The following is a 14811-nucleotide window of genomic DNA, read 5'->3' on the forward strand; positions in this document are numbered from 1 at the left end:
ATGAAGGAATGGTCTCTGATCTCTTGTCAGGTGTTCTCTAACCTCATCAGGCATTATAGGAGAAAATTTAGAGCTGTTAAACTGGCAAATGGAGGATTCAAAAAGTATTGAATAAGGGTGCCGTTAATTGTGGCCAATGTGTATTAGAGAAAAGCATTTATTTCATAATGATGTTTCCCCCATTTTAAATTCTTATTATCCAGTGAAAGGTTAGATTTGTGTTAATTCTTTTAATAAAAGATCAAAAGGATTAACACTGCATATTAATTTTCACAGCCTTCTTTGATCATATTTACCATGGGTGCCAATAATTCTGACCATTACTGTATATATGTAATCTTTTTATAATAATAATCATCTTTTTATAATATATTTTATACATTTGATAAAATATTTAATGTTTTGTATTTTTTTAGATATGTTATTATTATGCAAGATGTAATATAATTTAATATTCACAATTGTTATTGATATTAATTGAAAGTTTAGATTAAAACATTACTTGATCTTTGGATATCTACTTAAATCCAGTGTACATGTACTAAGTAGTTTAGTACATCTCAATTTTCTGTTTAATTGTATTTAAAAAAAACCTGAATGTGTAGATTGTGTCATTAATTATCAAGTCAAGAACTCAAATTGTGTTTATCTTTGAGCTGCTGGGAATGGATGAACATGTTTATTTCTTCTAAAATGAATCCCTAATACAGGCTCATTAATACTCCTGTATTTTATGAGATTATTGGGCTGGCGGTGTCAGCATATACACAGACACACGACCCACATGTGACTCGACACTAAACATGTGTAAACGTATGTGAAGCAGTGCAGGGATTAGCTGCAGGTTTTTGTAAATCTCTCGTGTGGGTAGTGTAGGGGATTGTCTGAGGTCGGCATTAAACTCCTGTGCGTCCTGCAGGAAGTTGAGGCCTGCGGGAAACTTGTAAGCAGGGATTGGCGTTAAGCACATTACACCAGGGTGACAGGTGGAACTGCATAGAGAGACATGCTAATCAATGTGAATCAGGCGGTTAGCTCACAGCTTGTACCTGTGGTTGCATTGTTTTTCTGCAGATCTGTCTGTGGTCTTTGAGCAGCTGGGCCGTTCCTGCCCTTTGGCTGTCAATCACACCTGCTGACCTCACTGAGCCGTTGTCATGGCAGCCTCGTCCCTGTGTTTGCAGTCGGGCAGGTGCGAACCCCCCCCCAATATCACCAGTATTGATTACCATAACATTTAAATCACTAAATGATAGATTTTGGTTTATTTTACATGTGAAATAACATTATGCAGTGATTTGGAGGTGCTTTTGTCTTGACGCACATGTGCCTAGTTCCATTTTAGTTTGTTCCTAATGTTGTATTGCTGTCTGAGAACAGGTTGCCCCAGATATTCCTCAGTAAGATTAAAACCTCATCTTTTTAGCAGCTACTCAATAAAAAAAGCGTGTTATCATGGTATTACTATGATTGGATGCTATTTCCATGTCACTTTGATATTACTTTGATGCATAAATTATTACTGTTATTATTATTATTTTTTTTATTAAATAAGATATTCCCATGGTGCCAAGGTATTTTAAAAACCTTAATATGGTACTATATTGGAAATTAATCACAAATTATATCTCTGTAATACCTCAGTTGTTGCTCCAAGACAGCATTGAGAATGTAAAATGGACAAATTTTGGCTACAGTTTTTACTTCTCAGATTTTTTCGTAGTGATTTGAACTTATTTTAACTTTTTTTTTTTAAGTTTGTTGCAAATGCAAAATATTTATTTTTTATTAGTTCATATTTAATTTTGTTTCAGCTTATTTCAGTTAACAAAATGTTTATAATAGTTTTAGTTTGCTACACTGCTAGGTTGATATTACTAGAACTTTTTTTAGGTGAACTTTAAGTCTCCTAAACCATAAAAGAGCAACTTCTCAGCAGTACATGTCCAAAAATGTTTTGCCACTGTAGGAAAATTTTTAGCTTCAATAAGCTAAAAATATTGTCATGTTATATGTGAAGATACAACAAACTCACAACAAGTTGATGATTCAACAAATTTCTGAGAATATCGTGAATGCAGATTTGTAGATTATGACTAGATGACTGTGCCATGCTGTGTAGAGATGTCTAGTTTTCACCATGTTTTTCTGTCTGTGGGAAAATCCCACTCTGAAAAAAGCGTTACTGACGACCCAGGAGTGTAGTTGCTAGGAAACCTGACGTCACACTTTCACCAGTTTATTGTTATCAGTGATGAGTGTGTGTGTGTGTGTGTGCGTGCAGAGACAGCAGCACAGGCTCAGGACCTGGTCCGGTCATCAGCAGGTTGGAACGGAACCTTCCTAAAACATTTAATCTGGGTCACGCATGCATGTGTTATGAATATGAGAAATTCAGCTGGAGAGACTAAAATACCGAGACTTTTCATCCTGCTAGACAATTTAGTAAATATATTTGATACAAAGACATTTCCAGTGAGCTCTATAATACCTGGAGAAAGCTAGCTGTTAGCATTCCCATTCATCTCAATGGCAGCTGCAACTTTAGTGCAGTGCACAACTTAAAATCTGCTATCAGAAATAACGCAACCCACATAAATGAAGTGTTTAGCTTTGTTAGTCTCCTGTGTTAACACACATAAGAAGAGTTGAGATGGTGGGCTTGTTGTTTGGTCTGAGAAAAATAGGCTGTTGATGTCTCTGCAGGCTTTAAAGGGGTCATATGATGCTATTTTAAAGATCATTATTTTGTGTATTTGGTGTAACAGAATATATTGACATGCTTTAATGTTCAAAAAACACATTATTTTTCAAATACTGTACATTATTGCATTTCCTCTATGCCTCACCTCTCTCAAACGCATCGTTTTCTACAAAGCCCCTCCTTCCGATCAGCACAGTCTGCTCTGATTGGCCAGCTGACACATTGCATAAGTGATTGGCCGAACACCACAAGCGCGTGTCGGAAATGTAACGCCCCTTACCATAATCGTGAGCTTGTTACTGTACACTGCACAAAACTCCGCATTTTAACAGTCAATAGCAAATACTTAAACTAATAACAAAACATACAGTCGCTGATTGAGAAGCACCAGATTGTCATAGCAAAGTCAGAATTGACCCTTTTGCTTTCGCATAGAAACACACAGCGTCTCCCTGACATGGCTGCATCAACACTATTGCGGTTACTGAAACCACGCCTTCTTTCTTTGTGTGGACATTTGGGCGGCATTACGCAAATATTTCCATATCGTGACGTAGACATGTGGGGGCGTGTTTGAATAAGGTGTTTTAGCCCGGTCTGGATCAGCTTTCTCTTTTAGATAGAATAAATCCTTTTGTGGGAGACTTTGAGCTTTGTAACTCTGCAGATCGTATACATGCACAAACAGCTACATAACACACTAAAGAAAAGGAAAGCAAGAAATCGCATCTTATGACCCCTTTAAGCCACTGCGGCCTTAACTTTCACACCGACAGCGAAGAATCATCCTGTTCCTCTCCGTCTAGCTTTGGCCAAGTCCCAAAATCAATGTTCACAGAGACGAACCAACAAAAGAACACGAAAGTGGGTGTTTCTCTGCTTTGCTCAGAGCTGTGAGACTAGAAAACCAGGAATTGTGCCAGTGCTGTGACTATTATGGTGGACACCACGATTAGTTCCAGAATTGTGACGTTCTTTTTGAGCACATGTTCAGAAAGTAGTCATGGACTTCTTTTATTGTACCCTGATTACCGTTTTAACATTTTAAAGATACCAGTTATAATTTAGAAACCATAGGTAACTCTGCTGGACAATCAGAGTCATAGGAGCTTAAGGTGGTCAAGCAGTTTTATAGGATGTGGTAGCTGTTTTGTTGCTGTTCCAGGCTGATTTACCAGTTCTGACCAGCTTGACCAAGGTGGTCATCTAGAAACCAAGTTAAAACCACCAGAAGCTGGTTTGACGTATATATGCTAGAAGGTAAAACAATGACCTCATTACAGAGGTTAGATCAATATAACTGTGATTTCAATTAAAAGATCTAAGGACAGAGGCTAAGAATAATAAAGAATCTGTATAAAACAAAACAAAAAAATTAAGATTTATAAATAAATTGATCACTTTGAGCACTCCAGGGTGATTATGAACATGAAATTATCTAGCCATGGCTTCCTGTTTCACAGAAATATAAATAGGAGCGAAAACAAAGCTCAAATTCCCTTAATCATCCATCACAATGAGAAAAACCAAAGAATATATTTCTGGCGTGCAGCAAAAGATAATTGAGCTTCACAAATTAGTGAAGTGGCTTTAAGAAAAGAGCTAGAGCAGTGAAAATTCCCATTTTTACCATCAGGGCAATAATTAACAATTTCCAATCAACATAAAATTTTACGAAACTGCCTGGAAGAGGACGTGTGTCTGTATCGTCCTAATGCACGGTGAGGAGGAGAGTTTGAGTGACTAAAGACTCTCCAAGGACCACAGCTCGAGAATTGCAGAAAATAGTTGAGTCTTGGGGTCAGAAAACCTTAAAAAAAAATTTTGTCAAAAAGCACCAACATATGTTGTTTGGGAGGGTTTCAAGAAACATTCTCCTAGCTCATCCAAATACAATCTCCAGCATATTCAGTTATCAGACACGACTGGGACTTCAAATGGGACTAGCTTCTATGGTCAGATGAAACTAAAAAATGAGCTTTTTAGCAGCAAACACTCAAGATGGGTTTGGTGAACACAGGGATAAAAAGTAACCCATGTGTACAATGAACTATTCTGCTGTATTTTTGATGCTGTGGGCCTATATTTCTGAGGTCCTGGACATCTTGTTTAGACACATGGCATCATGGATTCTATCAAATACCAACAGATAAAAAATCAATAAGTGACTGACTCTGTTAGAAATCTTATAATGGGCCTTGTTTGGATCTTCCAACCGTACAATAATCCAAACACAAACCTCAAAAACAACACAAACATGGGTCACTGAGCACAAAACCAAGCTTCTGCTATGGCCATTCCAGTCCTCTGACCTGAACCCTGTAGAAAATGAGTGAAGTGAACTGAAGAGAAGAAGCACCAACATGGAGCTGGGAATCTGAAGGATCTGGAGAGATTCTGGATGAAGGAATGGTCTCTGAGCTCTTGTCAGGTGTTCTCTAACTTTGTATAAATATAAAATTATATTTTAATTGTATTTTTATGAAACAAATAAGATTAATAGAAAGTTCAAAAGAACATCATTTATATGAAATAGAAACTCTTTGTAATTTTATAAATATAGTAATATCCTGTATTATTACTATTTCTATTATAAATATTATTGCACTACTCATATTTTGCATAACTTTACATTGTTTAACAATACTATTGCACACACAACCAGTGGTATTGATTACCACTGTTCTTATGTTGCTGCTGTGCATACTGTACATATAACCCTACATTTGCACCCCTATTTATATTCTGTACATACTCTGTTTAATATTGTATTTGGCAACTCCATTGTGGATACTGTAAATTATATCTTCACGTACTCTGCCCTTATCTGTATATAAAACTCTATATTCTTGCACTTCTGGTTAGATGCTAACTGCATTTCATTAGCTGTGTATTTGTATTCTGCATAATGACAATAAAGTTGAATCTAATCTAAAAAATTATTTACTGTCACTTTAGATCAATTAATGAAAACCTTGCTAAATAAAACAATATTTTTAAATTATTTATATATTTGATTAAAAGAAAATAAAACTTAAAATAATAGCCATTACAAATTCATGCAAACGTGTTCTGTGCACGTTTAGTTTCTTCAAAAATAAATAAATAATAACCAGGAACGTTGTTATGTTTCCCTATTGTTAGCATACAAGAATCTGCAGTAAAATACCAGTTGCTACAGCTTGTGTTACAGTGGAACAGTGGCTTAGTACTAGATGTAAGTACTAGTATGCCCAATATTTATATTCAGAACGGTATAGCACCTTGATAATGGCTATAAAATAGAGCTTTTTAGCTGGAAGTGGTTCAGGATTCACTTGTGTGTAGTGTGCAGTATGTGAGCATCGGATGAGACCTTGTGCTGTTGAACAGTTGTGAGGCTTTTTTGTTAATGCTGAAATCTGAGCGCTGTTAAAAACTCAGACCTCAAGCACTTGACACAAATTTTCATATTGACTGCGATGGATAAAAGCTTTTGAATGGCAGTTGAGCTTTATTGAGTGGAGTGCTCACTGTCCTCTGTGTAATTAGCATTTAGCTGTTAGCAACGGAGCTTTAATTGCTTGTTTATTGGCTCTGACCTCCCACAACGTGCTTTCAGTTCCCTGTCCTCCTACGCGTGTGACCCCTGACCCCGGCTGGTGTTTATACTGCCGTCTGCTATCAGATGCTCGCCTGCAGTGCGCGGGTCCTTTGTTGGCTTCTGCTGCGACAGTGTGCTCAAGGTCTTTTTCTTTTTTACTGAAATATGCGTGTGTGAGTATGTGTACAAAAGAGAGTGCGTTTGTAAGCTGATGGCTCTTGAGAGGTTGTCATTGAAGCTCTGATTCACCTGTTAAGGTACTGGTTTCTCTCAGGGCCGTTATGAAACGGAGATAAAGACTGAGAGCTTTCAGCCAGAAAATCCCCAGCACAAAGATCTGATCACTGCATTAACACAAAGGCCATTAAACGGAGCACAAATTGAGTGTAGTTTTACTATTCAAGGATTAGTTTGGGAATGTAGGGATCATCTGAAATAACGGGTAACGATCTGATAATGTATGTATTATTTCGAATATATGAGTGACTTATATGTAGGGATCTGTTTGAGTATGTATGTATCATGAGTGGTGTGGACTTGCATTTGATTATCATTTAATTACAGGGTTCATTTTAGTATGTAAGAATCAGTTTGAATATTGACTATTTTTGTAATTAGTTTTTGGGATCAGTTTCATTATGCTCCGGGTGTGTGTTCACGGTGTGTGTGTGCACTTTGGATGGGTTAAATGCAGAACACAAATTCCAAGTATGGGTAACCATACTTGGCCACATATCTGTTCACTATTATGTGGGGCCCATTTTAAGTATCGAAGGACCAGTTTGAGTATATAGTGAGTGATTAGTTTGTTTATGCTATGGATTAGTATACGTATGTAGTCATCATTTTAAGTATATCATGATTATTTTGAGAGTTTAGTGATCAGTCTGAGAATACAGGGATCAGTTCAAGTATGTGGACCTGATTTCAAGTATATAGAGATCAGTCTGAGTATACAGGAATCAGTTTAAGAATATAGACATCATTTTAAGTATATATTGATTGGTTTGAGTATTTCGTGATCAGTCTAAGTATGCAGGAATCAGTTTAAGTATGTAGGCATTATTTTAAGTATATATTGATTAATTTGAGTATTTAGTGATCAGTCTGCGTATACAGTTCAAGTATGTGGACTTCAAGTGTATAGAAATCAGTTTGAGTATGCAAGAGATTTGTCTGAGTATACAGACTGAGTGTACATTATTTTTTTAAGTATGTAGGCATCATTTTATACATATAAAGATCAGTTTGAGTATGTAGTGATCAATTGGAGTATACAAGGGATCAATTTAAGTATGTGGGCATCATTTCAAATGCATAAGGATCAGTTTGAGTATGTAGTGATCAGTCTGACTATGCAAGAGTTCAGTTTAAGAATGTAGCCATCATTTTAAGTATATAATGATTGGTTTGAGTATTTAGTGATCAGTGTAAGTATGCAAGGATCAGTTTAAGTATGTTGGCATGATTTTATGTATATAAAGATCAGTTTGCGTATATAAAGTAGTGATCAGTCTGTGTATGCTAGGGATCAGTTTAAGTATGTGGACATCATTTTAAGTAAATAAAGAGCAGTTTTCGTATTTAGGGATTGTTTTACGTGGGCGTGATTTTGAATATATAAAGATCCATTTGACTTATTTTGAGTTTATTGTGATCAGTGATAGAGCCCTGCCCGTGTCCGACAGCTCATCAGAATTACCGACCCGAGCCCGTCTAAAGAAAAACAATAAAGAAAACAAACATGATGCGCTTTCTGCCGTCTCATCTTGAACAGGAGCGCTTCACAAAAATGAACCGAAACTCATAATCTCTAATGGCACGTCTAATGAGGATCATCTTTGCGACACGGATTCAGAAAACACTGGATTATTAGTAAATAATTCAAATATCTCCTAACTATTTCCCCGGACACATTCATAGTAATTACTTTTGCAGTGCTTGCGGCAAGCTTTAGCCTATTGCGTGCGTTTGAACGCAGAACTCTTCAGCTGCGCTGACGGCACGCATGCTGCTGCTGCTGGACACTAAACACCGTCGAGCCGCTCTTGACAGTCGCGGTAGCACGGTCTCGTGTTGTTTCCACCAGCGAGGTCTGATGGCCGGCCCTAGAGGCGTAAAAAAGTCGGGGCCCGGGCTGAAATGCAGGGCTTTAATCAGTGAGTGAGAGAAAAAAGGCCCTGCTATACTTCAAACGAAATCGAAGAACGAACCGATATGACGTCATTTCGAACAAAATCAGGCCGAAACGAAGTTCGTTTTGAGTTTGTTTCGGCAGTTCGATACAGCTCACCAAAGCAAACTTTCTGGGGGAGTTCGTTTTGGCTTCTAAACATCTTTGAGCTAACATTGGTCCGTGGCGATTACGCAATCGGTAGGTGTGTTCTGGAGCTCCACCTTCTTTGACGCGCAATTTTTTTTTTCCCGGTTTGTTTCTCATTTAACGGGTCAGACAGGGGAACAACATCTCCAAGTCACTAGCAATATAAATACACTGTGCAATCACTCGCGGGGAGACTTTAAAGGTTCAGAGAAAGCATTTAACTCCTAGAAAGAAATTGCAACGAAGCTTGGTGTCGACGACCCGGAGTTATGCAAAATGCGACATAGAGAAACATCAGATGCAAGTTTTCCAAAGCCAACATACAATAATAAACGTTTGTTTTTATCAAATTATGACAACATAAAATATAAAATGTGTAATAATTTATCCAGTTTAATAAAAGACCTAGATACACCATCATTGCATCGTTGTTGTGTTTGGGGCATACGCTCGAGCGTCACGACACGTTTACATTAATCTACAGCCCTAGGGCCCTATGATTTCCACGATGCAGAAAACGTGGATGGAATCGTGGAATCCAATCATAAAAACGGAATTTAACGCGGAATGTCACGGAATTTGTCAAAGTTTGGATGAATAAATCAAAAGTAGGCCATTACACATTACGCGATATGGACTAGTATCTGTAAATATTAAGCCGCAAAGTCGATTTAAATATGAATTCTGCATGTTCTGCGCATCTCTGTATGAATAGAGCAGACGTGCGGTTTTGTTTACTAACGTTACACACACAGCTCACACGGCGCTCGCGGTGATTTCAGCGTCTGCCGTCTCAATGAGGGCATAAATACATGATCAATATCTCCAGAACTGATCTGAGAGGCACTTTACGAGCATTTTACCATTTCATTTGAGTAAAACTAGCGTCATATCATATACACACAGAACTTTAAAGGTATTCACAGCAACCCGTCAAAATAAAAGTTTGGTTTAGCTTAAAGACATTGTGCCAGAAATAGGCTACATTTAATATAATTTAGTAGAATGTACGTAATACTACTACTACTACTTACTACTACTGTTGAAAAATAATAAAACTTTTATCTTTTTAAGAAATAATCACAAAATATTTTAATAATAATAGTAAATCCCCTTTATTTGCCAAACATTTTAATGTTTCATTTTCATTAATTAAAATATAAATTAAATCAATGTTTTATGTCATCTGATAACAAGTACAATTTAAATACACACAGAATTTCTGAGGGGGGAAAAACATTTCATAAGGCTACTGTAAGAATAAATAAAAATAGTTTATATGCATTCAAATAATTAGACATGCTAAAACAATAAAACATAAGGTGAGAAAAAAATAAAACATTTCATACAGCCCTAAATGTAATTTTTGTTACACTTTTAATAAATTAATGTTAAATTGTATAAGTTTCATGATTTTAATTAATTAGACATGCTTTTTGATTTATAAAATTTAATTTGACCGTTTAAAAAGGAGAATTAAAAATGGAAAAAAATGGAATCCCGAAAAATGAAAACGGAAAAAACTTAATTTAGAAAAAAATAAAAACGGAATTTGGGAAAAAATAAAACTGATTTCATAGGGCCCTACAGCCCGCCTCCAGCAGCACGGGGGTGTCGGAATATGATTTTGGCATCAGTTTGAAAATACAAAGGTCTCTTTGCACATGTAGGTAAGATTATACACATCAGTGGATTATGCAGAGATCAGTTTATATATTCTGTGTATATGTTGGTGTGTCTAGTAATGATGATTGAGGGATGAAGTGTGTCTGGCCACTGCTGTTTTACGCATGTATAAGCGTGCTCTTCTCATTAAAGCAGTGATTGCAGGCGGCCGCAGTGGGATGGGGGGCGGCAGAGGGGGAAGTGTGAAAGGATGAATCATTTTATGGCTGTCGGCCTCATGGTAACGGGTCTGTGTGCGTCAGTGAGCCGCTGACCTGAACTGTCACAGCAGGTGAGCCCTCCTCTCACCCTACCCCTCATTCTCTCCCTCTCTATCCCACTATTTCCCCCTTCTCTTCTTTCTGTCTCACTGCGTCATCAGTGCTTCTGTTCTGCTGAGGTGTCCGTGCGGCCCATCCAGGAAGCTGGATCTAGGAATAGGTGTGGTTTTTTGAGTGTATCGGTTAATTTGAGGTGGGTCAGCATTCTGCACCGAGCTGGAAAATTCCTCTTGCATAAGCCAGTGTGGTTTGTTTGTGAAAGATTTGGGAGTGTGTTTATTATCCACAACAGGCCAGAATGGGGAGAAATCCTGCAGTCCAGCGCATGTGGCGGCATGTACAGCTGGAAGCAGACGGCCACGGCCACGGCCATGTTCGACGAGACGGACTGCCGTCTTAGCCTCCGTGTGAACTCTGCGTCTCGTGGAGCTGTGTTGTCAGAACGCTCCCGCCGTCAGCACAGTGTTCCGATGACACTCGGTTGCCATGCCAGCAGTGCAGTCGCCCCCATGAGGAGGGCTGCAGCTCCCTTCCATATAATAACAGTTATTTATAGCTGACAGCCCTGTTTGCTGAAGGGGAGCAAAAAAAAGAGAGAGGGAGAGAAAATCCAGTCAAATTTCAAACTGCGTGTGTTCTGATGCCGTGTTATTTATCAGACTTGCAGGTGCTGCGATTTAATGGCAACTGATGCTGAAATGGCTGATGAGAGACACTGCTGTAATGCATAGCTTTGGATTAGTGTTAATTTTGATATATTTGTCACTGATTAATTTATGTACTGGAATGACACTGCTATCCTGAAACACATGCATTATTATTTTCTTTACATTCATTTTTTTTTTGTGCACCATAGTACCATAGTATATAATACATACACATATATATATACACACATACACATATATATATATATATAGACATATTTTTGGCACAACATACAATAAAAAAAAAAATGCTAAAACGAAACAATTCCACTCCACCTAAACGATATTTCACTACACAAAATGATGGAAAAATAAAATAAAATACAGAAATGCATATGGCTACATCAAATTAATAAAAACAGTATATTGAACAAGAAATGTCAAGAGAAAGAAACAACAAGAAATATCCCAAACCAAAGATAGGTGAATAGCATGTAAATGTTATATGTCAGTGCGTATGTGTAATATGCATGCATTTGTATGTGCTCGTATGAATGTGATATCCATGAAATGAAAACACACGAGTATAATATATAAGTACCTGTGGAGAGGGTATTAATTTATAAACCAAGAAACAAATACTATAAAGTACACTAATGCATACAATAAAAGAGGAAAAAGGGTTATAAAGCAATAATAATATAGTCTTTTAATAACATGTTATAGAAGAAAATTTTTTGACAGATAAGTCCTTTTAAAATTTAGTTTAGTTGAGTACTGACCTCTACAATTCTTTGAGTTTTCACGTCCTTGTCAATTAAATCTAAACTGAACTGATTATATGTGCATGTCTGTATTATGTGCATGTGTCCTTTGTGATGTCTGTCATGTTCATGTAACAGTTTTCTGATGATCTGTATGTGAAATTGTCCTTCGGTTGTAAGTGAAACCTGCTGAGGCAATAAAGGCCTTTTACAGACCCCGCCCCCCTGACGGCCCCTCCCTCATCTGCTTTGTGCTCTGCTGCCCCCTGCAGGTCAAGCTCATGAAGTACATCTGTAAACAGCTGCAGTGTAAGCAGAAGGTGCCAGACACAGAAAGGCCACTGGCCCTGAACAGCTACCCACGGCTGGAGGACTGGTTACGCACCATCAATGTCAGACCTGAGCTCATAGAGGTAATGTGTATGTGTGTTTTTGGAGGAGAGGGAATATTCCTGTAAATATTCAATACTTTGATGATGTCACCTGTTTTCACAAAAATGCAATTTATCAGTGTAGCAAGGTGACTCTCAGAAAGCCAATCAGTGGTCATATTTGTCTGGATAAAATTTCATACCAATATCAAATAATAATAATAAATTCAAAATGTAAAAAATTCATAATAAAAAGTATAATATTTTCAGCTAAATTCGTATCTGATGTTTTTGTGATAGTCATGTAAAAATTCATTATTTGATCATGTATATTGTGTGTTTATTTTTTGTAAAGAAAAAAAGAATATATATATATATAATTTCTAGTAAATTAATACATTTAATAAATTAATGAATTTAAAAAATTTAATTATGATATTAATAACATAAATGACAGATTTTGTGCAAAGAATATTTATTTAAAATATTTATATTTACATTTACATTTAGTCATTTAACAGACGCTTTTATCCAAAGCGACTTAGAAATGAGAACAATAGAAGCAATCAAAACCAACAAAAGAGCAACAACATGCAAGTGCTATGACAAGTCTCGGTTAGGCTAACACAGTACACGTAGCAAGGGGTTTTTTGAGAAACCTAGTTTTTTTTTTTTTTTTAAGACACAAGTAGATAGAATAGAAAAAAGAAAGCTTGTGTCAGTTTTTCAAGAAAAGCTAGCAGTTAGAAAATAAATATGCACATGATAGAGGGTCAAGTGTGTATTTTTTTTTTTTTTTTTTAAGTAAAAAATTGAAAATTAGAATTAAAAATAGAAGTAGAATTGAGAGTGTTAGAGTTAGAGCATCAAATGAAGATGGAAGAGATGTGTTTTTAGCGTTTCTTGAAGATGCTAAGGATTCAGCTGCTCTGATTGTGTTGGGCAGGTTATTCCACCAGGTGAGAACAGTTAATGAAAAAGTCAGTGAAAGTGATGTTGTGCCTCTTTGGGATGGCACAATAAAGTGTCGTTCTCTTGCAGAACATATAATATTTTAATATTAAAATATAATATTTTAAAAGATAATAATAATTATTGGTTATTATTGTATGTAATCTACACATTTTAATTTGCTCAAATGTTTGGATTATGTATTTATGAAAATGTTTATGTACATAAAATCAAGATAGTGCTGCCATCTTACATATAAAATATTACAACAAAAGATCCTAATTATGTGCCCAAATAAACAATCTTCCTCAAATCTTCCTCTAGTAATGTGTGAGGCTGGACTCAAATCTTCTTAGAAATTCACTAACAAAAACATATTATTGAGTGTTCATTTCAGTGTGTGAGCAAGGATATGTTTTTGTGTGTGTTTTATGCTTTGTTGTTCAATATCCTTGAGTAAAGCTGAGGAATTAGAAAATCTGCGGTGTTTTGGCAGTTTGGCCACAGCCACGTTCCCAGCAGACCCGAGATACACCAACTCTAATTACCCAACATGCTGAGTCAGCCTCTCTCTCTCTCGCTCTCTCTGTTTCTGACACTGCTCTATTCCTACATCACATAGCATCCATTCTCACAGACAGCAGTGGACTTTCCTCATTTTATTCTGCTCAGCTAAATCAGTTGCATATGTGTGGTATGATAGTCGGTCACATACATGTCATTTCATTTTATAATTGCTTTTCTTACTTCTCTCCATTATGAATGACATTAAACCTGTCATAAAGCCCAAAAAAGAAATCCGTTTGTGAGATTTACTACATATTTACAATATGATTGTGTGAGTAGTTCAGGAATAATAAACATTATTAATATCAGTCCAATGTCACAAGCTACTCACTTCAAATCAGTCACACAGGTTTGTAATTAGGGAATCATATTAATTAGTTCTAAGAGGTCATGTGTCCTGGGAATTTAAAGAGCTTTATTCACAAGAGAATGCATTGATTGAGGTGAGTGTGTCCTGTTGTATGCGACCTTAAATCACATGAATAACCCTCTAACTGACAGTTAAGGGCATGTCAGCATCTTGCTGATGTCTATAAGTGTTTCCTTATTATTTAAGGAGTAAACGTGTCAGAATAGACACAAAGGCACATGTTTCGCAACATCTAAAAAGAGGCAACATGAAAACATTTGAGATGTTTTTGAAAGAAGTCTCTCAGGCTCAACAATGTTGCATTTATCTGATAAAATATGTACAGTTTAAATGAATTGTTTTCAATTTTAATGTATTTTCAAATGTAATATATTCTTGCTGAATTTTCAGCATCATTACTCCAGTCTTCAGTGTCACATGATCCTTCAGAAATCAATCTATTATGCTGATTTAGTGCTTAAGAAACATTTGTTATTATTATCAATGTTGAAAACAGTTGGGCTGCTTGTTTTTTGGGAAACCATGATCTTTACTGTCACTTTTGATCAATTTAATGCGTCATTGTTGAATAAAATAATAAATAAA

At 36.4% G+C, this 14811-nt stretch overlaps 1 protein-coding gene across 2 annotated transcripts in view; it reads left to right on the top strand.

The window, feature by feature from the left end:
* ksr1a (kinase suppressor of ras 1a) overlaps positions 1-14811 on the top strand; it is a gene marked incomplete at both ends in the record, with an annotated part of 34733 nt that overhangs the window by 10587 nt on the left and 9335 nt on the right. For both annotated transcript variants that reach the window (XM_079408008.1, XM_079408009.1), the window contains one exon: positions 12240-12380. In XM_079408008.1, the coding sequence (XP_079264134.1) occupies positions 12240-12380 (141 nt within the window). The remainder of the gene's footprint in view (positions 1-12239; positions 12381-14811) is intronic.

Source organism: Barbus barbus, assembly GCF_936440315.1.
Source record: "Barbus barbus genome assembly, chromosome: 45".
Classification (NCBI taxonomy): Eukaryota; Metazoa; Chordata; class Actinopteri; order Cypriniformes; family Cyprinidae; genus Barbus; species Barbus barbus.